Source organism: Thalia democratica, chromosome 8 (genome assembly GCF_965202585.1).
Source record: "Thalia democratica chromosome 8, ktThaDemo2.hap1.1, whole genome shotgun sequence".
NCBI classification, from domain to species: domain Eukaryota; kingdom Metazoa; phylum Chordata; class Thaliacea; order Salpida; family Salpidae; genus Thalia; species Thalia democratica.
In genome coordinates this window covers 13,046,769-13,074,765 of record NC_139172.1, presented here as the reverse complement: position 1 = coordinate 13,074,765, position 27,997 = coordinate 13,046,769, and the positions used below count along the sequence as shown (strand labels likewise).

The window sequence follows — 27,997 nt, the reverse complement described above, 5'->3', positions numbered from 1 at the left end:
AATTAAATAACAAACAACAGTTTTATACAGCTGTTTTATATGAAACATTTCTATCTCATACATTTCTCAGTAAGGCTAAAATTCATTAAACATATTTTACAGAAATTTAGAATTTAGAAATTTTATAAGTATTATGACCTAGTAATAATGAAGGTTTTTGTGCAGTAAGCTAAGTTTGAAAAATTCGCTGATTTTAGTTTTGTTACTGGTTTAACAACTTGTTCATTTTGAAAAAGTTTCAGTAAATGCTTTTATACATTTAGTAAGGTATGGAAAGGAAAGCAGGGTTGCCACAAGGTCAGGAAAATCAGGAAAAGTAAAAAAAAAACTAAAATAATGATAAAAGTCAGGAATTAAAAGGGGTTTTTGAAAAAGAGTCAGGAAGTTTGACCAAATTTGAAAAAAAGCCAGATTGTGTCAGTTCAAAATTACAAATTTTTTATTTTCCAAAGCCTTCAAGTGGTAAAAATTTAATTGAAATTCCTTAAAAGTCAGACTAAAATTGCAAAATTTACCCAGAAGTTTACAAACTTACTTAAATTCAAATGCTTTCATCTGGTAAAAATTAATAAAATATCCTTTATAGAACTTCAAATTTTTTCTATCAACATATTAAACAACTACCCTACTTAAACAAGCAGTTTTTTATCCTTTTTAATGTTGATGATCTGTGGCAAGGACACTTCTATAGTGAAACTGTGATATATACAAAAAAAAAATCTTGCATTTCTTTAGTTGTTTGGTATCTTTCATATAGCCTTTTTTGATATTGTACTAGAGTACCCAGCCTGTTGTTGCCTTTGTGCATAAGAACATTTCGTGCTTGGTAATTAAATTGCTGTTTATCATTATGTAAAACAAGATAATTACGAACCTCAGCCTTAATCAGTTATTTAAGGTTGAATTGAATGATCAATTTCCTTGAAGCCTGCCTTAGATCTTGGTTGTGCTGCAACCAATTTGCTTGCAAATTTGAGGAAAAAAGACCTAGTTGAAACAAAAGGTCTTGAATTTCACCGAAGAATGTAGAGTATTTGTTATAAAAGCGGTTGAAAATCTCCGGAGCAGAATGGCTATTGGAAGTACATTTGTATAAAATATTTCATGTCTAAATCCGCATAGCTTTAAAAAATTAGGAGTCAAAATTTTTGTTAAGCGTTTTGCTAACATAGTGCACTCCTTATCAAAAAAAAAACATGTGTTTCAACTCTGAAGGTGATGCTAGCATTGAACAATTTAGAACTTAGGTAAATTGTCCAATGAATGCATTAAAGTTCAAGAGTTGTAAGCAAAGTGAAGATCGTTTGGACCAATTCTATTTTGAAACATTGAAAGTTCCTGCCAAATCTTCTCTCGGAAAATTGTTGCAACCAGTATTTGTGGTGCATAATGGCCAGGCTGAGGTCGAACGAGGGTTTAGTATTAAGAAAGCTCTGCTTGAAAACATAATGAAAGGAACACTATTACATCCAAAAGAAGAAATAAATATTATATGTATGTATACAAACTAGAACTGTATAAAGTTAAAATATACAAATATTTTGCTGATAGAGCTGTTTATTGCAAATGCATCAATCCAGAGTTGCCACTTCACCTGGAAATCTGGAAAAACCTTGAAAAACATGGAATTTGACAATTTAGGCAAAAATAACCTGAAAAAACCTGTAATTTTGAACAAAAAACCTGGAAAAACCTGGAAAAATTTTAAACATTTTTAGTACTAAAATTTCAATTTGATACAATAAATTTACCATATAAATAAGATTTTTTGTTATCATCAAAAAAGGTTTTATTGCAAAACACATTTAGAGTAACTTTGCAGCATCTTTTAAATATTTTTGTGCTATTTAACACAGTTTCTTTTGAAGAAATTAACTGAAAACTAAAAATAGAGCTAAAAATGTGTACTAATAAAAACCTGGAAAAAATTTGGAAAACCTTGAAAAATTTTTGAAAAAACGAGTGTCAACCCTGTCAATCATACACAGATGGTTCAAGGATATAATAAAAGTAAGATGGTTGAATTCATCAAAAAAACTGTTGTTTTAACCTGCACAAAAATAAGATTGAAAGCTTTATATAGTTTCAAGTGTTTGGCAATGTATTTTAGGTAAAGTTTAAATTAAGAGTTTAGATTTAGAAAAGTCAGGAAAATTTTATTAAAAAGTCAGGAAATGTCAGAAAATTTTTCTCAGCTTGATCTGTGGCAACCCTTTCCGTTGTATTAGAAGAATGTTTTAAACTGTTCGTGCGCGCGGCTTAGTTTTACTTTGATTTAATATTTAATTAGGTTAATTTTTGCTGAAAAGTTATTTTACTAATGAATGCATATATTTTATCTTTCACTTTTATTTTTTTAGGGTTATGGTCTTGTCTGATTTATTAATTTCGATTTTTTCTAAGTTGCTAAGTCTGCAGCCGAATCTAGTATTAAATTCAGATTTTGTCCTGTCTAGTATTTATGTTGAAATTTAAACAATAAATTGCTAGAGAGTAGTAAACTGTCTAGTATTTCCCATTTAATTTCATAGGTTGTGTTGTTATCTTTTAATTCGAAATATAGTTTGCCGGTTTTGTTGTACGTCTTTTGTTAATTTTGTTGAAGAAGGTTTGTGATTCCTACATCTTTGTTTAAAATTATTTCCCACATACTGTTTGGTTGCTTTATTGGATGCTCTATAGATTATGTTAGAAATTAGGCATTGGTTGTTTAAAGGGTAGGGTTCTTTGCGGCAATTGCAAAGTTTATCTTTTGTGTTACTTTTATCGTTTATGTTGTCTTTGTTTAGAATTTTATTGGTGTGTGCTAACATTTTTCTTCTAAAATTACTTGTACAACTGTATGATATTTTAATTGTGTTGCGGTTGAACATTTTTCATATGAATTGTTTTCATCAAAGGATGTGCTAATTAAATTTAAAAATTAGTTGCCTATTTTAGAACTTACAGTTAAACTAAACGGTGGGTTGAAAAATATTATGTATCATTTTTTTGTCTTATATTTATTTTTGATAGCCTAAAATTAATGCTTTTTGATATTAACTTTTTACATTGTTAAAAACTTCTTCATTGTTAGAAAATTAAGTTACCGAAACAATAAACAGAAGACTTATAAAACTTTTTAACGACGAATAATCTTTTAACAATGTAAACTAAACAAAAAAAGCAAAATACAAAATATATGTATTAATCACCAAAAATACTTGTTGAGCAAAATTAAACCTTATTAAATATTAAATCAAAGTAAAAGTAAGCTGCGCACACGAGCAGTTTAAAACATTGCTCTATTACAACCTTTCCTTTCCATACTTAAGTAAATTTTTGATAGCAATAACTAAAACTTTTTCAAAATGGTAAATCAGTAACAAAACTAAAATCAGAGTATTTTCAAACTTAGCTTACTGCACAAAAACCTTGATTATTACTACGTCATAATACTTGTAAAACTTTTAATTTTAAATTACTGTAAAACATGTTTAATAAAATTTAGCTTTACTGAGAAATATATGAGATAGAAATATCTCATATATGAAACAGCTGTATAAAATTGTAATTTATTATATAATTAATTAAATACTTACTTCTAATTTAACTTGTCGAACACTGTTGACCAAAACTTAAAAATAAACCGTTAACATATAAATATATGTATGTAAAAAAATATAAAATAATATAATGAGATACACTAAATCACCTTCCACAGAGCATATTAGAAGGGTTTTTAAATAGTTTATTGCAAGTTTTTGAATTCAACAAGCTGAGCTACAGCTGAGGATTACAAACAACTTTATTGCTTGTATGAAACATATGTACTGTTTTTATTAAATTCAAATATTTGCAATAAAATATGTATATTTTTAAATATAGCTAATAAACAAAATCGTATTTACATAGTGAATTTTTTGCTTCTGTTAAAGTTCTTTTGTAGATATATTTTTACATATGTTGCATTCAATTGCTAATTACATTATAATAAATATTACATTTTTTTTTCCAGGGCGCGAGAATTGTTTGAAAAAATAATATATCATAATCCGAACTTTGTGGGAATTGATAAAGTTCACTTTAGATTGGCTTTGATTTTTAAAGAACAAGAAAATTATCTGAAATCTAAAAAGGTTTTAAAGTATAGATGCATTTGTTTTCATCACATTTCTTTATGTTACCAAAACCTATATAGATTTAATTAGTTATTACTCTAATATTAATATTTGATTTTTTTTTTCATAATTTTATAAGTAATTGTTTTCAAGTTAAGCAGAATGATTTACATACTCTATAGAACTTTTTTTGCGAAATCGAGCGAACCTCCTATAATAAGAATTTTGAACAAACTACTGCTTCTTTTAGTATTTAACATAGATTTTAATTATATATTTCATATTAAAATGATATTTTTTATAAGTTATTATCTAAGATTAAGACAATGTTACAACATCTTGTTAGTAGTAGATAAAGTCTGAAGTTATTTTTTGTCATTAAAGCGCGCTAATAAATATGTGATATTTCACTGATATTTCATTGCCTCATATATTTATGGTATAAAGGATAATAAATCTAATTCCTAACAGTAGAAAATACATCTAAGTGATTGGTTTGTAAGAAAACTTTAATAAAAAAATCTATCTCTAATTTTTATGAACTTTTTTGAAATTTCATGTAGGCAAATAAAAAGTTTTTTTAATTTGTTTAATAAGTTTACTGAAAAACACAAGTAAAAAATTTTTACAAATGATAGATTTGAGTAATTTTTTTAGATTTATTAATTATATAAAATATCATGACTGCTTCATTTTATAAATAAACGGTTTATTTTTTTAGTGTTTAATATAAATATTAAAAAAAGTTCTTGTTTGGAATGCATTTATATTTAATGTTTGTAATTTACTATTGAGTTTTATATAAATCTTTCAATAATTTCTTTTAAACTTTAATTACTGATAAGCTTGTTGTTATAAAAACTTTAATGTTGAAATAAAAGATGAAAGTAGACTAATTTTTCTTTTAAAATAATAGTGTAAAAAAAAGTTTTGATAGTTTTATTGTGATTAAAAAAGCTTACATTTATAAATTTAAAAATTTAAATGCTTAGATTTCAGTACATATACTGTATTTGCATATTAAAACTTTAGGGTTTCCCAAGTTTATAAATTGACTAATTTATCTAAACATTTAAGTTTTAACTTGAAGTTTGATTTTCCATGAACATTAACCTTAATAGATTTTATATAAGTACTGAAGAGGTCTTTGATTGAAACTGAGTTTACTAATAAAAGTCTTGAAAGAATAAAAATAAACCGTATACTAATTGTGATAGTTTTAAAATTGTTATTTATGGCTTGTATACATAGTTGGTTTTAGTTGATTGATCTTATGTTAATTATTTTTAGAAATATATTAAATCTGTATAAACATTTTTAATTTCATTTGTGTTTAAAATGATTACTACTATATTTTCAAACTTTTTAAATAAAATATCAGTTTTCATACTAAGAATATATTTTTAATCTAGGTTATAACAAGGTTGCCAAAAAACCTGAAATCCTGAAAAACCTTGAATTTGACAATTTTTTTAGGCTAAAAAAAATAGAATTTAAAAAAAATTTGAAAAAAACCTGGAATTTTGAACAAAAATCACCAAAAAACCTGGAAAAATTTGGAATTTTAAACAACCTTTACATATTAAGTAGTAAAATTTCAATTTGACAGAAAAAAATCATCCTGTAGATAATTTTTTTGTCATCATCAAAAGACACATTTAAAGAAGCTTCAAGATATCTTTTCAATTTCGTTATATTATTTAACGCAGTTTTTTACCTTAACTTTCATTTTAAACTAAAGATAAAACCTAAAACGTGTAATTTTAAAAACCTGGAGAAAATTAGCCAAAAACGTTTGGTAACCCTGTTATAACTGTTTTGTATATAATCTTAAAAAGACCAATTACTATGTTTTATTGTTTTAATTTTTGTAAATACTATATTTATTACTAGTTTATATTTGTTATAAATCTAAGCTTTTGATTAACTTTAAAAGTTTTGAAATCACGTTAAAAATGCATTCAAAAAATCTAAAACAAACTTTTGTTTACAAAAACTCTTATTAGTAAATTGCATTTTAGCTATTCTCGCTCTCTTTACAATCTATGCTTATCAACTATTAATTATAAGGAATTCTTATATAATTTAAACAAAAAACTCTATTTGATGTAAAGTTTGAAAGTGGTTGAGATTTGTATTTTAGATTACTAATTTTTTTTTACACAAAATCTAATATTTGTATATATTTTAAGTTAAATTAAACTGTTGTATATAATGTAATAATCAATAATCTAATATATTTTGACAGCATCTAGAAGCAGTTTTGTTCAAGAAGAATTCTTGCGAGTTCATCAAATCTGAAGGTAAAATCGCTGCTTAAATAATACTCTAAATGAAAATTTATGTATATTTATAAGTTTTTAACTTAAAGATATTGTTTCTCTAATGATACAAAAGAAAACTAAGTCAAAAGTTCATCAATAATTTTGTTTAAAATTTTAAAAGTATTTGAAAAAGATCGAAGATTTAATTTATAAGTAGATGAAAAGGTATTAACTTAAATTTATTCTTTGTAATTTTAAATTTGGCCTATATTATAAGGCTTAAGGTACAAACTGTGAGTTAAATTTTAAAGTATGTAATAATTTATCAACGTTTTCAGATAATGTTAGTTAAAAAATTTTTTTTGAATAATTTTTAAAAGGTATTTTTTATGTTAATTCACTGAAACTTGAAATAAACGTTAAAAATATGACTCCTTTTTGGTTTTTAAGTATAAAAACCTAAAATGCCTAGAAAATGTTCTTACACTATAAAGAACATAATGTGATAAGTCAATATTATATAGACAGTCTTCTTAGCAAAAAATTAATAGAATTTAATTTAATTCTCTATGTCAGTTGTTTTTTCAATAAATATGAACCGTATATAAGTTTTATTACTTTAAAAATGTAGGATAAGAACTTTTGAAAATAGAATATTCTTGATCACTTATTTGTTTGTAAATTTTAGCTAGTTTTTTCACATTTTAAACCAAAAACATTTTAGAAAGTATTTAGTTATTAGAGTAAAATTCTAAAAATGAGATAAACTTGTATCATAGTTTACCACTAAAGTTTATATTTGCATTTACTTGGCTTTTATTTAAAATGTGCTTTAACCTTTATCAAAATAATGAACTTTAACTAATCAGCTTTTATATTTAAATTTTATTTAAAAAAAAGAAGAAAACAAAAATACTTTATAACATACATTATAAAGTTTATTAGCGACATATTTATGAGTTAGCAGTTGTTTCAAACTTAAATTGTGCTGTATTTTTATTTTTCATTATATTTAACCTAAGTAACAAGCTATATAATGAGTATGTTTTAAAGTTAAAATTGAATTATAAGGTTTAAAATTTTTTGTTTACTTTTTTTTCTTTACTCTGTATTGTACAGACTCGCTAGACAAAAAAATCCTTTAAATTATATATTTTTAAATGTAGTTGTATTACTAGCTATACTTGTGGTATTACTGTGTTAAAATTATTATATTTTTTTTGGAAAAAAAAATACTTGTATTTATTTCTGGTATATAATGTTTTTGCCTAATTGGTTAGAATATTGTTAAGTTCCTATATTGGCTTAAATAAAGTATTTTAGAATAATATGTAAATTTAATAACATAAGCTGTAAACAATAAACTACACCACACGTTGATAAGCACAGCATCCAAGACAACCCAAGACCGGTTTCGTCTATATTAGGAATCATCAGGCAGGCATAATCGTGAGAAACCGCTGTTGAGATCCAACCAAGCAGGCTACATTGTGATAGCTAGATGAGATATATGAGCACTAAAGCGACCGTTTGTGGGAAAAGTAAACAATAATAGTGTAGACTACAACCTCACAATATAATAAGCTGACGATGTGTTAGACTTCGAGCTGTGAACGATTTAGCTGCGTCAATCAATTCGACTTTGCCCACAAACAATCGCTTCAGTGATTATGTACTTAATCCCGATTGGTTAGGAGTCTACAGCACTTTCTCGCGACTATGCCTACCTGACGAGTCCTAATAAAGACGAAACCGGTCGTGGGTTGTCTTAGATGCTGTGGTTGAAAATTGTCTGAAGATCATTTTATGTTATTGCAGGCGCGAAGTATCTCAGCTTTGTTGATGAAGGCCTAAAAAATAGTGGTTGTATAGTTTGCAAAATACAATTTATAATAACAACATTTTTTCTTATAATTTCAGTAACGTTTCATTTGGGTCATCTGTGTGAAATTCAGAATAAGTTTTTGGAAGCCAAAAAGTATTATGATCAACTAGTTTCTCCACTTGGTGAAAATTTTGAAGAGTCTGCAAACATTAAAATTAAACCCGAAGTTAGAGCTGACGCATGTAGACAACTAGGTAAGATATTTTTTCAAAAAGTTTTAAGTATTGTTATTTAAGTATTCTTAGTTTATTTAGTTCTAATTTAGTTTTGTAAAGAAACTTGATCGAATTTTTAGAATTTTTAATTTTTGTCGTTTCAACACGTGACATCGAGTTCTAAATTTACTGTAACAATTCTATATCAACTTCTTTACACCATTTTAGGTTGTCCAAAGTGGTTTGAAGAAAATGATTGAGAACTGTTACAGATCAGTTAAATTGAGCATAGTTTGTAAAGCCATAAAACTGTTCTAGATTAACAATAGAGATATACTACTCATCCTTAACATTATTAATGCAATCTATAAATTTGTATGTTTTTGTAAACAAACATACGTGGGTAGAACCAGTAACTATCTAATAAACACAATTAATCAATATCTAGCAAAAAGTCTATTGAACAAGATAAGATTATCTAACAGGGATGTTGGTAAACTACAGAAAATAAATAGTAGCTCAGCAATTAATCAACATTTGATTAAATCTTTTTTTTTTAAACTTCTAGATATCGATCATAGTAAATTTATCTTCCATAAATTTGTATTGGATTCATATCAAAAATAACTACATCTCAAATTTTATTGAAACATTTGTATTTTGTGGAAATAAGTATAAACTTTTAGTTTTTAAATAAGGTCAAGTGTAAATTTTTCTAAAGAAATGTCGGAAACCCCCATAGCCTAAACAAATTTACAGAAATGAGTATTTATATAAACTTATCTTTCAAATTAGACTGTATGTTTTAAGATGATTATAAGTTTTGAATAAGTCCTAATATTCTGGTCGTTTAGTTGATTTTTTTGTAAATAAGTTATGCAATTATTCAAACATATTGTCATTAAAATGTGGTTATAAGCTTTTTTTAGTTAATTAGAAAAAATCTTAGTTAATTTTTTTTTGGTTTTAAAGAAAACAAAAAAAATTAAGTTTAAAAATATTAGGTTGGTTGTACCATACAATAGAAGATTTCTTAGAAGATCCAACAGTTAGGTCCACCACAGCACTGCAATACTTACAAAGATCGATTGAGATTGACGCTAACAACGGTAGAACGTGGTATTTTCTAGGCAGGTTGTACAGATTTTACAGTAATGTTTAAGATAAAAAAATTCATGACCTAGAACTTGTTTCTGAGAGCCCATAGACATCGTAAGCTATATTAAAAATGTGTCTTTTGAACGTATAGAGAAGTTTAAGTATTAATATAAATCTTAGAAATTTTGTTATATAAACTTTACTTTTAAACTAAAACTATTCAGAATAAATTCGATTTTAGTATTTATTGCATCGTAATAAACATTTCTAATCGGTACATTACATAATGTTTTATGTAAAAAGTATTATAAGTTAAAGTATTAGACTTTTAAATTTTAAACAAGTAGTGATAATATACAACAACATATTATATCATGAACTTACCTTATACTATTTTATTGAGCAAAATACTTAAAACTTAACTGTAATGTATGTTATCAAATTGACCTCCTAGATCTATTTTTTAACTCAGTTTGTTTTTGATGAGAGAACGTCAATAACTTGAATTATCAAACAGCTTTTGCCATTCATTAAGTTTTACACTCAAGATTTTCAGGTCGTGCATGCAGACGTCTTTGTAACATAATTTTTTTTACCAACGTTACGTTTGCAAATAAACAACTCATTGTACAGCAAAGCTTTTGCAATGTGCTCGTCACCCACCTTTAATGGCAAAACAGTGTGGTTTGCATCTCTGCACTTCTTCGTTGTTAATTTTATATTGTCATTTAATTCTAAGAATATGACGGAGGCATAGTTTGTAGAAAGTATTACTTTTTTCTCCTGCATATTTGATAAGGTTAAAGCTTTACTTTCTTGCATAAGTTGCATACACAGTCCACTTAATGCGAATAGATAGCTTGGGATTTTCCAAAACTTTTGCAGATAGTCGATCAAAAGTGCCTGAAGTTTTAATCAGTTCGATGATTAACTTTACTATCTCTTGATACTTTAGATTAGAAACACTACTGAGCCAAGATTTACAAAGCTTTTAGCCATTTAAATACATTTGTCATATATATTGATACTGAAGACGTATAAGTAAGTAAAGTTTGGAAAAAAAAAAACAAAATTAAGGTTATTTTTTTTTCTCCTCTTTAACTAAAGTTATGAGTATGAGTTTGTAGAAGTTAAGAGTGTTTTTAAGGATATACCATTCCAAGTACAACATAACTATTTATATTTTATAGGTTTTACTCGGCAGCTGGAAAAGTTCACGACGCGTTTGTATCCTATCGTCAGTCTATTGATAAATCAGAATCGAACGCAGACACTTGGTGTTCTATTGGTGTCTTATATCAAGATCAACATCAACCTATGGATGCTTTGCAGGTTTGTTTTATATGTAGTTGGTACTTAATAACTGTACATGGTTATCACGGTGTAATAGTTTAAAGAAATAATTATAAATAGGGAAATTCATATATTTAGTGTCTTTATTTAGGATTGCATCATTAAAAATATTTATTGAAAAAATGAGACAGTTACGGAGTGTCATCGCGAACGGATTTTTAAAGTGTGGTTCTGAAAAAGAAAATTTATAAAAATGACAAACCATGCAAAAAAATATACTTAGTTAATGAGATAAGTATATATATATATATAGCAAAATCATGTTGTATAAGCTTTAATTACTAAATAATGGTCTGTCAATATCAAAAAAATAATGTCAATTAGGTACAGAAACTTAAAATAAGTATGAATATAATTGTATTGGAGTTTTTGGAAAATATGAAAACAAATCAAAGTTAGTAGTATTATTATTTTTATAAATATTTTAAGTTGCTATGCTTAAGTTTAGAATTGTATTATAATGTAGTACAAAAATGGCTCTAATTAAATAAGGCTTATTTCTAGAACCTAAAGTGGTATATTAAAAAGAAACATATGACTTTGATCATAGTTAATATTAATGTAGAGAAAATTTAAACGCCAGAAAAACACTAAACAAACTTCACCAACAAAATTAAAAAAAAAAGAGAAAGTTATTTAGTATCCTTTAGTAAAGAAATTTGTATAATATTAAAACAGTTTTATACTGAGTGTAAGTACAATAATTATTTAAAGTAGTAAATAAAAATTTAAAATGTTCATCTATATTAAATCGTTTAAGTAATGTAGGAACTAGGTAGTTAGTTTATTTCTTTTATTTACGGATTTTCTTTTATCTGATAGTGCAATATTGAGTCTTTTCAGGTTGCTTAGGATGCACATATTAATATGGTTGGCGTTATTTTTTCACAGACTCAATAATAGTCAATTAAACTGAATATTAAATATTATTCTTGTTTAGTTTCTATAAGTGGTTTGGTAAATGTGTATAGTTTTTTGGTTTATTTTTACCAGCCTAATGGAAAGAAGCTTTGTGTTCACAGTAAAGTGCTTTGAATTATATTCTTTTGGTTGAGCCTATGCATGGTTTATAGTCGGTTTTGGATGTATAAACTTTTGGTTGATAGATAACGTTAGATAAGCAACACTTATTGTTGACCGGGCAGTTTTTTGGATTTGCATTTAATAAATTTTATAATTATCTGTTTTTTCATGAGTTCCTTCTTGTGTCTGTTTATAAGGGCCATGATGTTAGGTGTGCAACAGTATGATATTTTTACACTATTTCTGTTAATAATTTTCGAGTATATACTGTCTTTGTTTTCGTGTTTATCTAAAGGTTCTATAAAGAATTTTCTTAATGGTAATGGTGTTGCTATGAATGTTTTTTTTTAGTTTTTACTTGTAGTTAGGTTTGTAGTAAAATAAATTTGTTCATCTCACTATGATAACACTAACAGTTAAAAGGAGAATTATGAGATGGATAAATTATTAATGTTTTAATTAGAATGAATGTTAATATTTAAATTATATACTTATATAACAGGCCTACATATGTGCAGTGCAGTTAGATAGAACACATTCAGCTGCTTGGAGAGATCTTGCAGTTTTATATGAGGGTTGTGATCAGTTGTCAGATGCTCTTGTTTGCTACAAAAATACTATTGTTTGCATGAGGAACAGACATCAAGTTTATGCATATTTTTTATTATGTCAATGATGTTTTGTGTTTTACTTGAGAGAATTAAAAAAAAATTACAACTATTTAGTGTTGGTCTTCTTAAAATATTGCATACATTTTTGATTTAAGTATAATATAGCAGATATTTACTTGCATAACGGGTGCACGACTATTCAAATTCAGACAATTCAAATCCTCATAAAATATATTTTTTAAAATAAAAAATGCGTTTGTTGGTTTAATTAGTCCTTACATACCTTTTTTTTTCGAAAAATTATAAGCGTTTTTTGAGACATGGTTAAAATAAGATTTAAAATGTAGTAGTTTTTACCTTTTTGAAAATTCTCTTTTAAAGTTTTTTATTTAATTTTTTAATTTAATTAATTACATCTAAAACCGCTTTTTTTTCAAATATATATTTCTTTTTAAGATATGGCCTCTTGATTTTGTTTAAAGAATTAAAATTGTCGGAATTTTAATTGTTCTGTAACCTTGCATAACAAGGTTGATTTAATAACAGCAATTTTCAAAAATGTTTATTATCTACTTGTTAAGTTGTATATCTTTTATGTTTTAGTTCTTTGAGTTAATGTAAGAAACCTAGGCCAATAAATTAGTTTTCAATTCCATTTGAAATAGTTTTCTCAAAACATTGTTTAATATAGTAATAATCACGAATACTTAACCTTTTCACATAGACACAATAAATCTCTATGGCCTAGTTTTTGTTCCTTATGAAGTTTTAATTGTTTTAGGCCCTGTTCGTATTTCAAACAAATTTGGTTTAACTTTATTTTCATAAGTTATTAAAATTAGAATTAATCATAACCTGTCAAACCTTAAAGTTTAATCAAGGTTTTGTTTTATTTTATTTACTATGTAAAAAGTGGCTTTTTTTATAGTCATTATGCCTTCACTGAAATCTTAATAGAATTTAAAACAAATATTTTATGCACAGTATAGTTTTAACTTTAGTAAAATTGTTTAGTTGATTCCTGATGCGCTTAAGCAGCGCATTGAGCAGTTGGAAAAACAAGTAGCAGAAATGGAAACGTCTCAAGTTAACGATAAGAATGGACAACAGCTACCTGCAATTGAAAAAGCTTGGACTCTCCCTATTCCTGCTGAATTGACACAAAGGCAATCGGCTTTCAAGTTTATACCTTGTGTAACTTTTTTATTTAAATCGTTTTTATAATGTATTTAAGTATATTCTAAATATTTCTTGCCATTTTTTCATATGTTACTAAATTTTTAGATTAATTAAGATGATCAAGTTTACACTACTTGAAGTTAATTATCTACTTATTAAATATTATGATGAATTAATCATGCCATTACAAGATAACTAGAAAAGTAAAAAAACTCTTATGAAAATTAAAAAGTTATCAAGTCATAAAAAACTCACTAGTTCTACTTGGCAAATAAAGTTTTGAATGTAGCTTATATAATGATATACTTTCAGTGACTGCAAGTTTTCTAATGAGCTAGTAAATAGACAAAAGATTAACAAGTTTAGAATTTAAAAAAATTATAACTAGTTAAATAGAGTGATTTAACTTTATTATTAGTTTTTATTACTCAAGGTTGCCAAAAAACATGGAAATACCTGGAGTTTTAAACAAAAATCACTTAAAAAACCTGAATTTAAACAATTTTTACTACTGAAGTTAATAAATTTTGAATAAATACTAAAGATTTATCAAGTACAAAAATTTTTATATTATTTAGATTTTTAAAAACGAGTTCAATGAAGCATTACATTATATTTTCAATATTTTTAAACTATTTAAATAAGTTTTTACCTTAAATTTAATTTTATACCAAAAATGGACTAACAAACTTGTATTTTCAAAAACCTAGAAGAAGTTCAGGAAACCAGGAAATAAATTTCAGAAAACCTGTGATTACTACAACCCTGATTACTACAAAAAGTAAACATTTAAAGAAAAATGAAAATAAAAAGTTATGTTAACTTGTGAGATTGTAAATTTTCAATAAAGTGTATTAAAGAGTATTAGTTATCTAACATTAAATAAATGAACTTAGCTGTCTAAGTTTAAGTCTGTTACTAGGCTTTTTTGAGGTGAGAGTTTTTTAGTACAATGTGCTAATTTTTTTTTGCTTTATGTTTTCAAAATACCCAATATCATTTAAACATTTTCCTCTGAGTAAAGAATTAATGTCTAAAGGATTTACTGGAATTTTTATTGTGTTTATATTTTTTAATTTATTTTATTTTTTTTAGGGCAAAAGTAAAACTTAAATCAGTATCCGAACAAAAAATATAAATTATAGTATTAATTATGTACTATAGTATTGATTTTTTAAAATTTAAACCATTAAAAAGTTAATTTTGTTCATTACACACTACATAAATTAACTAAGAAATGTGAATTGAAATTTTAAAATCCTTTTCACTTTTAATACTTTTTACTGTATTTTGTACATCAAACAAAATATTTAAACTAGTTTTTTGTTAATTGTTGTATTTCAACGTTAATATTTAATAGAAATAGTTTTAATCAACGTTCTTGAAATATTATTGCGAACTTTTACCAAAATGCCTTAAAATTTTCAACGTTAACAAATAAAATAAACGGAAGCGAAATATAAAAGTAAAAACTTTTATAAAATCACTTTACTGTTGGTGTGTGTGCAAGGTATCATTATTTTGTAATTTTATTTAAAATCTATATTTATGTATGTAAGTATTTTGTTATAAAAAAGAATTGAATGATAATAAAAAACGACAATTTTTTAGTACTTTTAGTTTATGTTATCAGTCACAGGTTTGTTGTGTTAAATTTCCTCATAAAACTTGAACTGTTATACAAAAATAGAATATGTTAATAATTTATGTACCGGGCACTATATAATTCTCTCCGCTGTTTAAAATAAAGAAACAATAGTTTTCGCACACTGCTTGGTGCTCAAGAGCTTGGAGTATTTTTAAATGTGTTTCCTCTCACTTATACTTTTCTCTCTTCCTTTTCTGTTATTTTTTCTTGTTTGCTGCTTTTCTGATTTATAAACATTTTAGTTTTATCCTTGTGTTGGTTATCTACACTATTACAGTTATGTTTTATTCGAGGTTATTGTTATTTTTAATTTGTTTTTGAAGTTTTAATAATTTTTAATTATGTAATTTTTAGTATTTAACTAACATTTATCTCAAAAAATTTATGATATGATTATTTATTTATATTTATATATAGTTTTCTATTAAGCTGTGGAAGTATGGGGAATTTTTTAAAAGTTTTTTTGTTTGTTAATACATATATTTTCTTAAATAGATAATGTTTTAAATATATCCTACTCCTGTAAGTCAGATTATTTCTTTGTTTTTATGATGTTTTTTACAGGTGCCACATCAACAAACAAGCTTCACAGTTAACAACTAACACTGTTAGTAATGAAAAGTCTCATCAACTAGTATCCAACAACAAGCAAGGTGTTCATGGTAGTCAACAGCTTGTATATAATCCTCAGCCATCTGCACATTTTAATCACCAACAAGCAATTTTTAATGATAGCATCCAACGACCTAATATTCAAGCATATACTAGCAAGCAGCAAGTTACGTTGGAACCTGCTAACATAAGACGTCAAAATAATACACAAAACGTTCAGAAAATGACTGAAAAAAGAAAAATTGCTTTGACTACTGGTTCATTAGGCCAGTCATTAGTTTCTGGTAGTAATTTTCACATGCCGCAAAACAATGATCAGGGTTGCACAGCAACAGATGTTAACAAATTACCTGGAAACAATACAACTGCTGTCAATAACAATTATGTAAACAGTAATGAGCTGCTTAATAAAAAACCGACTACAAATGGCAAGAAGCGAAAGTTAAATGAGGTAATATATATGAAAGTAGAATCTATTTATGTAAGCAAATTTAAAGAAATGCTAAATAAACCATAAACAATTTTTTAGGAAGTTAAAATATTTCTATTGTACTTTAGAATTAGTTTTATATTGAAGTAAAATTTCGTTCAATTAGTTTTATTTTGAAATACCAAAAGTGGTGTTGTTGCTTATCTTAGATAGATGATTTTATGAATTATTTCAAAAATTAAGTAGTAGGTTTTAAAAAGATCTTATCTTAAAAATAAAGATAATACTTTTCATAAGACGTTTTAAATTTTTTTTCCTAAAATTAAAATACTTAACTTGAGCATAAAGCTAGCATGCTTTGAGGTTAAAGTTCATTGGCATTGAAACTAAGATTGATTGTTCTTTTATTATTTATCTAGATATTTGAAATATACAAAATTAAAGTTTTAAAATGTTGTTTTCCGATTTTTAAATCAGCTTAATTAAAACACATTTCTATATTGTTTTTTGAAATTTGTATTGATGATATAGGATGAAGCTTGCATTTAAATTGAGAAAAACAAACAAACATTTTATAATTTTAAGAGGTCTATAAATTTTTCAAACTTTTTTTATCTAACATTGTTTTTAGTAAACAAAGAATAAATTGCAAACCAAAACAGTGTATTGCTGTTGTGTTTTTGTCATAGTTTTTAAATGTGAAAATATTTTTTAGTTATCGTTTAGCACGTTTAAAGTTTTAGTAGGTTAGAATTTTTTTTTAAGACTTATTTTGATTTAGACTTATTATTTTAACAGTTTATTACTAACAAAACAATATTTCACTCCTATACTTGCATATGTAGGAGATCCTCAGATGTTGTAACTAGGTCTTATTCTAATAGAATCTAATAGAATAGAATAATTCAAATAGAATATACTTATTATACTGATTTTTAAAATCCACTTGAAATGATAAGCCTTTAAAGTTATAAGGAGGTGAAAACTAAAAAATCTAGTAATATCAGTTAGTTCTTAAAAAAAATCATGTTGTTGAACTATATTCTTTGAAATAAGTCATTTTTTATGAAAAAATTTAGTTAAGTACTTACTCTCTAAGCTATATTTAAAATAAATTTGTTTTCATTAAATTAAAACAACATTTATTTTTAATAAATTCATTAAAAATATAGAAGATATTTGCTAGTTTGAATTAAAAAACCAAACAGGACCTCTATACTCCACCAAAGTGGTATTTAGACGCTAATCAGTTGCAGGTGCTTAATAATTTAAGACAGAATCAAAACGTGTTAACAGTTCAACAGAAGAATGAGTTAGGAAATTTAGAGCATAGCTTCACTATCATGCAGCAACACCAAAAAGTTCGTCACATTGAATAAAACTGCATGCTAAAACATTCTTAATTAAGATTTTCAATTTTAATGATAACTAGTTTTTGAAGTATTCTATATGTGCCAATCCTGCATGTTACAAAACTTAACAAATAGCAAAAATGCAGTATTGTTTACTTTAACTTCAAAGTGTTTTGGTTTTAGATTACCTCAATTCGTTTTTATTTCAGTAAAAATTTTTAGCCACAATTATTTGACATTATCAATATTTTTTATTTTATAAGTTTTTGCATATGTCCAATATTTTTTTAATAATTAAGCTATAAGAAAGTTTTCAACAACATTAGTTGTAGTTATTAAAACTATAATTGTTTTATTTGTGATTTTTCAACAACATTTTTTTCAACATTCAAAGAATGTAAAAAATGAGATATATCCATTTTGTTAGCTTTCACATAAACTTTGTATTTTCCTTTACTTTTTTATATTTACAACTTTAAACAGAGCATGCAAGCACACTTCAATCAAATAAAAGAAGAAAAGTTAAGTTTGTCACCTTGTAACAAATTTCAAAAAATAATGAAGCCTCCTGATATCAAAGATTCAACTAAAGATAGTTGTGCTAAAAATTCTATTAATGTCAAAGAAGTTCCACCAGTTAAGGAAATTTCAACAGGAAAACCAGTAATTAGTGAAAAACTTGGTAAAAGTCCAAAACTACTTGACACGCCTTCCAGTGATGTATCTAGTGTGATAGAAGATGTAGCTAATGACGATCCGATTGTAAGAGAGGCAATGGAGTTATCGCGAATTGAAGAGCGGATATTACCTCCACTATTATCACCTCTAGGAATCTCTGAGGAACTTACAGCAATGCAGGTCATCACAACTTGTAGGTACGGATAAAACTTTTCTTTATTAGCAAATGTTATATGAAGTTATCTCTGTAGTAATACTTTGTTTTATTTTATGTGTAATTTGTGAAGTTTTAATGTAAATAGCTTTTTTAACCTCACAAATTATATTCTAAAAAGAGTTATTATATTTATATTTAAATGGTTTTAGTACAAAAATAATCGTGTAAAACATTTAAAATTACTCGGTTGAGAATCATAAAATAATTTTATGTTTCTAAAAATATCGACAAATACATTGCATTTTTATTGAAGTAGAAATTTTTTGATACACACTTTCAACTACTAATGTGTATAACTAAGCTTTAGAATACAATATTAACACTTATGAAAGCTTGTTAATAGATACGTCATAATGAGTTTAAATGAAAAATTTGAAATAAATACTGTTTAGATAAAAAATTGGTAAAATTAATTATTTTGTTTAAATTTTGTACCCTAAAAAAATTTTTATTTCTCAATCCTTTTTAAAATATAAAATATAATAAGTTGCGAAATTCAAAAATAGTTAAAGACAGCTTAGTTCATAAAACTTCAAAAAGCTGCATTAGGAACTAAAGTTTAAAATCAGTTCAATATTCTAAACCTGCTGCTAAACAATACTTTACTTAAATTAAATATAAATAAAAGTATGTCTTTAATATAGATGTAGCTGCGAAATTTCTTAAATTAAAAGTTAAGTAGTTGGAAAGATTTATGTTGGTATGAATTAAAGATACATTATAACTTTTTTAGACGTGAATAACGGTTAATTGTAAAATTTTGTTACATTTATATAACTACACTTAATAAAACAAGAAAATTGTTAAACAAAAACACTTCAAAGTTTTTTTTACAGAAACTTGACTTCAGGAGAAAAACCAGCACCAGTAAACTTGTATTTAGACAAATGTCCGCCCCCAAAACATCCCCCTAAACCCAGGCTGGTTACTAAACACAGTGAATTGTGCCCACCCACTCCCACTATTTACGTTAGTTTCTTTTTTTGAGTTTTAAAAGTTATTACATATTCTTAAGAAACTTGTGTACTATGTATATGATATAAGCAGTATATAGAAACACACAGCTCATACAAAGGAGAAAGAAATGTCTTTAAGTTGAAGTTTCATTTAACACAAAATAACTTTTGTTGCAAAAACACTTTGAATGATACTTACTGTAAATATAAAAATTAATACTTGGTATCATTTGTGTTCCCCTAAAAAATTAAATATTAAACAACTAAAAACTCTACTCATACAATCTGTTTTAAGTTTTTTAATTTTGCATAATTTTTTTTTGGATTCGAATTTGTTAATGAACGAACTATCTAACTTCTTTTCGATTAGTTTTTATCTTACGCTAATTTATCCATTTTCTAAAAGTATGTGCCTTTTTAGGTATGTACTTTATTACTTGTTTCATAAAACCCATGAAGTACTTGAATGACATGAAAAATGATTTTGCCAATTTATATTTTGTGTAATATGTAACCTGCTTTAATAATAAACATTGATAATAATAAATCAAGTTCTTACTTATGTAAAATTGTTTAGTATACAAACTTATCTTTTAGAAAAGGTAGTTACCAGAAACATAAACCTAAAGGTTAAATTTGCTGTCAAAGTTCGAGAAATAAAATAGATTTTTTTTAATGTTTTTTACAATAAGTTACGTCACAACAAAAATATTAAAGTATTTGTTTTAAAGTTAAAACGTCAAAGTTAAACAATACTTACTATTTTAATGCTTTTTTTATTTCTAAACAGTGTATTATTTAATACATATATTATGATAGTTAATTGTAAAACGTATACAGCAATTGTAATACATTTTAATCTCATTTTTTTCTGAATGTAAATATAATAAAAAATTTTGTTTTAGTATGTTTACTAGACAAGTATTAAAAAATATATAATTTGTAATTATTTCTTAAAATGAAGTTTAATTAATTTTTAATGGCAGTTAACTAACTGAAGTATCTTTAGTCTATTTATTTAGTTAAACTGGTAATTAGGAAGTGAAAATCTATAGTTAAATTTATTCGTTCGTTGTTAAAAACTTAAGGACAAAATAGAACAGCTAAATAAATACGGACCAATAGATAGTATTAAAAAAAAAGATAAAGAAAACAACTAAATCAGTTAAAATTGTTTTTAAGGTTTGTGATTAAAAATATTTCTATTTATAATTTAAACATCCATATATTCTATCTAGATTACTTTTTTTATTAGGCTATATGTAGTAATTCGTAAATTAATATTTTATAATAAATGATGTCATCTAACAACTAATATTTTTAAATAAAAGTGTTTTTACTATTTTTTGTGTTAAAATTTCAAACGCACATCCTTTTCATACTCTTTTAGATGCACTACAACTTATGAAAGTATAAATCCATTAAAATAGCAAAATAGCAATTAATAAAAGTTAAATATACTTTTTTTATTAAAAAAGTTTTTAAACTATGTATTTTTACGATTTTTAAATTATAGCTTTACAACAAAATATAAATAATATAATTTTGATAATTAATTGTTGAAATGTTTGTTAGACAAATTAAATTTACACAAATCTACAGTTAGAAAACAAAAAAGAAGCAATGTGCAGGGGTCTTGCTGATTTTTGTGTAAATCCACAAAACCCTGTTACTTTGGTTAGAGGACTAACTGCCACGCTTAAACTAGACCTTGGACTTTTCAGTACTAGGACCTTGGCAGAAAATAACCCAGACTGTAGAGTGGAAGTTAGAACTCAAGTTAGAACAATTTTTTGTTGTTTAACTGATAAGTTTTTTATCGTAATATATTTTTTCAAAAAATAAAAAAACTATAGTACTTCTATAAAGATAGCAGTACTGTATAGGTTGTAAACGTTAAAAATAATTTAATAAAATCAAAATATTAAGACTCAAACATACTTATGTACTGTTTATTTCAGTATTTATTTTGATAATTCAATATTTTAGTAGTCAAAAGTAAAAAATAAAAGTGTTATACAATTTTGACAAATTTACTCTGCAAAATTATTTTAGTAATATCAAGAATAAATAGCTTTTAAACACTTCAAAGCTCTAGTAAAACTTTCCAAACCTAGTTTAAATAATAGAAAATTAGTCAATAAACGTTTTCTCTTGTACATATTTAAGCATAGCTAACTAAAACTATTTGCAATTTATATTGTAAGATTTTAAAAACACAATTAAGTTGTTTACTTGTTTACAGACATTAAATTGTTAATAGCCTTCCTTTATAATTCTTAATTTTCAAAAAAAAATCTTATATTTATCTCAAGTAGAGACTTTGACTTAGCTTTAAAGTATACCATAACATCGCATGGTCAATTTTTATATGTAAATTTAACTTTACCTTTTATATAGATTGTATATGTTTCAGTTATTTTTAAGATGTATCTAACGTAAAAAAAATATGTTAAGTAATTTTTCATCGTTAACTTTATCGAAATTCTTAATTATCCTAGGCTTTTTCAAGCTTAGAACATCAAATTTTTGGGAGTGTCATTGCTTTATTTCAAAAAGTTATATTATAGTAAGTAATTTACAATTCTAAAGTACTTCAATTTGAATTAAAACCGCAAGAAAATAGATAAAGTAGTTCATATCTTGATTTTATGATAAATATTCTGAACTCAGCAATTAACAGGGTTGCCAATAATCCTTGAAAAACCTAGAAATGAAATTCTAAGCAAAAAAACTGGAAAACCTAGAATTTTGATCAAAATTCCCCAAAAAAAACTGTAATTTTAAATATGTGTTTCACATAAAATTATGAAATTTTGATTAGGTATAAAAAAATCTATCGTGTAAATTTTTTTGTTTTATCTTAAGTGTTAATTATTTAGAACTCAAATTAGCATTATAGCATCTTTTCAATATTTTTATAATATTTTAAGACAGCTTTTTACCTAAAACTTTCACTAAATATAGAATAAAAAACTAATTTTTTCAACCTGGAATTTTTTTCAAAACACCTTTGGTAACCCTGAATTAAGATTTTTATGTTAGACTTCGAAACGACATACATCAAACGTCTAAAACTGCTGCCCGCGGAAACTTTTTACTTTCAAAATTCTGGTAAAGTTTTACAATTAGGCTTTTAATTTAATTAGTAATTACTACTGAAAATTATTGCATGTTTTATAACACTTATGGTTAATGACGGTTGATTTATGCTGATTTTCTTTTTTTCTGAATAACTGCGACCCGGCGAAGACTTTTTGTTATACAGTGCGGCTCGCGATAAAATTTTTTGAAGAAACTTGGCCCGCTACATATAAATTGCTGCTAACCCCTGATCTTTTCTTACACTTAAAAGCTTCTTAATTACTTGTAACTTTATATCATGCTACTGATATAATATGATTTCTGTACTATTTAATTAAAAATAGAAGCATGTTTAAAACCTCTCCATGAACTAAATTTTTGGATAGAACTAGATTTATTTTAATAAGTTAATTTAATTTTAAGCTGCAACAACCGTCAGACGAAAACTGGGATATAGCTGGAGAAAACAAAGTATGGAAGTGTGAAAGCTCTCGAAGTTTTACTTCAATAATAAAATATGCAGAGTACCAATCAAAAGATTTCAGAGATGCTCTTAATGTTAGAATTTAAAATAAATAAGTTATACTTAAGCTTTTTATCATAATGAAAGCTACTTTAAGTTAAAAAAACTATTTAAGTTCTTCTTTAATTTAACGTCTCAAGATTTATCTTAATGTTTTAATTTAAGCCTTTTTCTATAATGTCAATTCTTTTAAGATTAATGTTTAAGTTCTTTTTAATTAAAAGTATAATACTAAAAAATAAAATTCTTTAATAGTGTCTTAGAGTTTAAATTTTTAATAATCTTTGAAGCTACTATCTATCTTAACTCCTACTTTAAAACGTTAGCACTTTTTGGTGTGTTTACATTTAGCTTTTGTGTAGTGTGGTAATATGTACTATTTTTTAGCAACTTTAAAAAGATCAGTATAAAAATTTAATTTTTACTTATCATTTTACCAAAAAAAAACTGTTAGCTTTTTACTGGTAAAGTTAATCAGTATAGGGGTGTACAAATTTTTATTTAGCTGACCTGATATACTACAAAAAGACATTCGCTACCGACATAGTTAATAAAACAAATACTATAAAAGATTTAAAAGTCCTTTAGAATCAAAACTGTTTTGAATGATCATTGGGCAATAGTATGTACTTATAATTACTAATTTAAGAGCACGTTTAACATTATTTACTGTTAAAAACGTAAAATCAATTGGTTTCTCATTAGTTGTTTTTAAACTAAAAATATGTCGCGGGCAGTATGTTGATCACCCCTAAATGTTAGGTCTCAAGACAATTATAGTGTTGTATATTTTAAAAAATGTTGTTAAATTATACTGTTGACATTTGTAAAGTCCTTATTTAAAGTTAAGTTTTAAGTTAACAGATGATGTTGTAATTTATTCAATTAAATATAAATTACTAAAGTTTATTTTAATTTGGTTGTTAAACTGTATGAAGTTTTTATTAAGTATTGGTTTCTATTTAAAATCAGATAATTTTATCAAGGCTCATAAAATTAACCAGATGTATAAACTGAAATATATTTTTCTCAGTTTCATTAACTTTTTTACAAACTCATATTTTTTAAAAACAAAAAGCTTTAAATTTTTATGCTGTATATAATAATTTAGTGTTTTTTTGAGTTATGCACACATTAAACTTTGTTTACCTTAAACTAAGCAAATAAATGAATTGCAGTAGGTTTGTCTTTGTGCTATACTTTAAGTTTAGTATTTTTAAGTGTTCTTTTACAACTTTAACAAATAAAAGTAACTTGAGATTTTTTTAAACTTTTTTATCTAGACAATTGATGTGTAGTGTTTTCAAGAAGTATTTTATTTGCAGAAACTATCAGTGTAATTTTTAAAACAGTTTTCTCTAGAAGTATTGTTTTGTATCTTAAATTTTAAAATATTCATAAACAATACTTCTAAATAGAATTTATTTGCTTTTCTATTAACACCTGTTGTATTACTTTATCTTGTACACGCTAAACTTATATTGTAATAACCAGGAAGACGAGACTCGAAAACCACAAGCAGCTAATCAGTATAGTGCTACTAAACGTAAAAACAACTCGCATACACCTATTAGCGGACAAAGTATAAGAAAAAAGAATTTTAAGACAATTAGATTTGGAACAAACATTGATTTGAGTAATGAGAAGTTTTGGAAGCCCCAATTACAAGAGCTTTCTAAGTTACCATGGCTTTTTAGAGTATGTTTATTAACTTGAAGCATACTTTTTTAGATTAATTTTTGTTGGTTTTTCTGACTTAATACAATATTTTTGTTATATTAAAATACAAATGAATGTTTACTGTTTTGAAGTGTTATAAAAATACAATTTGAATTAAAGTATTATACAATTGCAATTTATTGCTAAAATTTAAGATAAAACTTTTCTCAACTTTGTATGAAAAGCAAATGCTACTGTTTATTTGCTTTTAGTTTTAGACATAATATTTCCATATAACTTAATAAAGCTTTTAAAAATTAAAAGTGTCTATTATCTATCTAAAAAACATTTGTTTTTATAATCAACCTATAATTTGAAAAATTTTAAGAACATGCATTGCTAAAGTTATTTGAAAATAAAGAGAGTAACCTATTTGTTATAAACTATAATATTATTAAAATAAGCTATAAAAGTTATGTTGCGTTTCAATTATATTTTATACTCGAAGTTTTGTAATAGTTTTAGAAAAGCCACTTATTCAATTAGTTGGTAATTTAGTAACAAAATATCAATATTTAATTAAGAAGAGTTTAGGTGTCAGTGGTAATAAATAAGGACTGCAAAGTTGTTATATTTTTTTATTAAAATTGAAATAGATTAGTTTGTATTATAAAATAACAAAATATTATCAGGTATATAAATTTAATTTGTAGTTATAAATTAGGTTTTCCTAATTTTCTTTTTTAAACGGCCCCCTATAAATAAAATAAAAAAGCTATGGCCCCCTCCAACAAGGTTACTCAAAAAAATACCATTAAAAACACTTAAGTTCTTTTTTTTTTGCTCTTCATCATCAACTTCAGAATATCTAGTGTAAGTTTCAAATTATGACCTCATGACCCCTCTGTGGCTCCTTTAATTCTCATAGCCCATAAGGGGCCATTTGGCTCACTTTAGGAAACCCTGTTCTAAATTGACATTTTTCTTATTAGCAACAAAAAGTTTAAGATGCTTGGTAAATTTTTAATCATGCTACTTAATAGAAAATTACAAGTAGAAAATTTTTACAGCTGGTTTCAGCGGGTAATATGCTGTCTCATGTTGGTCACAGTATTTTGGGTATGAATACAGTTCAACTATATATGAAAGTACCTGGCAGCAGGACACCTGGTCACCAAGAAAACAATAATTTTTCAGCAATCAACATTAACATCGGACCAGGAGATTGCGAGTGGTTCGCTGTTCCAGAAAAATATTGGGGTCAGATTGACAAGCTTTGTGAAAAGTAAGTTAAAATAATTGAATTTTTGTAGAATAAATCATCTTATATGTTTCTAGTATAAGTAGTTTTGCTACTGCTTGGTAACTATTTATAAGAATATTATATTTAAAGTTTAATTTTGGCATGAGTATTACAATTACCGTTTTATTTTTGTTCTTCAACATCACTTAAAGGACATCAACTTTGAAATAAGTTACATACTATTTTTTAAAACTCAGGAAAAAAAGAACATTTTTATACATTACTAAAAATATTTCGCATTGTTATTATGTGTCTAAGGTGTATTAAATAATGTTTCCAAAAAAATTAATGGATTATTATAATAATTCTAACTATTCATTCAAGTATTGTTAAAAATACAAAAGTAAACTGTTTTCTCCGACAAGTTATTCATATAAATAATATGAAACTTTTAAAACTATTAAAAACCTAAAATGTTTTACTGTCAATTTTAGATCCAAATAATCTATAGTTTAAATTATAATTAATGTAATAAAACACATTTTTATAATATAAGGTTTTTTATATAAAACATAGCGTTGTTTTTTGCAATATTGTTGCTTAAATTATTTTTTCACAAATATAACATTTTGTTATTTCTTAATGTTTATGTTGGGTTAGCCAAGCTTGTGTTTATACAAAAAGAAAACTTATAAAATTTTAGACATGGAATAGATTATTTATCTGGATCTTGGTGGCCAGTTTTAGAAGATTTGTACAACGAAAATATACCAGTTTACAGATTTATACAAAAACCTGGTGATTTGGTTTGGCTCAATGCCGGTACTGTACATTGGGTACAAGCAATTGTTAGTTTTATTTTTACTTAACAAACATTGTACTAATAGGGTAGCTGGTAACCACTCAGTTCCAATCCGCGCATAATTCTCACCCGAATCAAATCCTAACCCATCAATCCCCACCCAATAAATTTTGCACGTCGTTTTACACAGCATGACTTTTGCATGGAGAGTCATTTTTGCATAGTGTCAGTTGTGCATAAGTGTCACTTTTATATGACTGCACTTTTGCACAAAGCGTTCGGTTTGCACGACATAAATTTTTAATATTAGCATATCTTGCTCTAGTCGAGTTTTTTTTTTGCACGGCTGACTTTAAAAAAATGATAAAACTAAGTTGACGAAATTTATTTAAATACATAATAAAATTAATTAAAGTTAAACTAAAATTGTATTGAAATTAAACTTTACCTGTTTATAAATAAATTACTTATAAATTTAAAACTAAACTTGAATATAAATTAAAATAAAAATCCATAAATTGAAAATAAAACTAAATATAAATAAAAGCTTATTGAAAACTATTTAAGGTAAAGTAAAAGTATACATTGAAATTTATTATTATAAAAATACGGACGATTCAGGGAACAGGTTATTAAACAGGAACAGGGAACAGGAAAATTAAACTAAAATTGTATTAAAATTAAACTTTACCTGTTTATAAATAAATTACTTATAAACTTAAAAGTAAACTTGAATATAAATTAAAATAAAATGACAAAGATTGAAAATGAAACTAAATATAAATAAAAGCTTATTGAAAACTATTTAAGGTAGAGTAAAAATATACATTGAAATTTATTATTATAAAAATACGGACGATTCAGGGAACAGGTTATTTAATTTAAGTTTGTTTTTTTAAAGCAACTTTTATACTTTTACTTTGATGTTCATTGTTTTTATACTACCAGGTTAGAATATCCACACTTAAATATACGCTCTTTAAGCAACATATTTTCAAAAAAGAGTCTGACAAAAGTATAACTTTTCAAGACAAGTTAACTGCTGACAATAAAAGCAATACAATTTTTTTTTAATATTCACTTGGAATTTAACCTACCCAGTTTTAAACTTAGTATGAATTTGAA

General features: G+C 25.4%; 1 protein-coding gene across 1 annotated transcript in view; it reads left to right on the top strand.

Moving 5' to 3' along the window:
* Positions 1–27,997, top strand: part of LOC145842567 (histone demethylase UTY-like) — a 47,510-nt gene that overhangs the window by 9,826 nt on the left and 9,687 nt on the right. The window contains exons 6-21 of the mRNA XM_082950029.1: positions 3,998–4,118; positions 6,349–6,403; positions 8,285–8,443; positions 9,409–9,538; positions 10,693–10,834; positions 12,381–12,524; positions 13,504–13,670; positions 15,881–16,379; positions 17,567–17,719; positions 18,194–18,585; positions 19,442–19,574; positions 21,164–21,340; positions 23,069–23,203; positions 24,663–24,866; positions 25,898–26,112; positions 26,774–26,918. Of these exons, the coding sequence (XP_082806155.1) occupies positions 3,998–4,118; positions 6,349–6,403; positions 8,285–8,443; positions 9,409–9,538; positions 10,693–10,834; positions 12,381–12,524; positions 13,504–13,670; positions 15,881–16,379; positions 17,567–17,719; positions 18,194–18,585; positions 19,442–19,574; positions 21,164–21,340; positions 23,069–23,203; positions 24,663–24,866; positions 25,898–26,112; positions 26,774–26,918 (2,971 nt within the window). The remainder of the gene's footprint in view (positions 1–3,997; positions 4,119–6,348; positions 6,404–8,284; positions 8,444–9,408; positions 9,539–10,692; positions 10,835–12,380; positions 12,525–13,503; positions 13,671–15,880; positions 16,380–17,566; positions 17,720–18,193; positions 18,586–19,441; positions 19,575–21,163; positions 21,341–23,068; positions 23,204–24,662; positions 24,867–25,897; positions 26,113–26,773; positions 26,919–27,997) is intronic.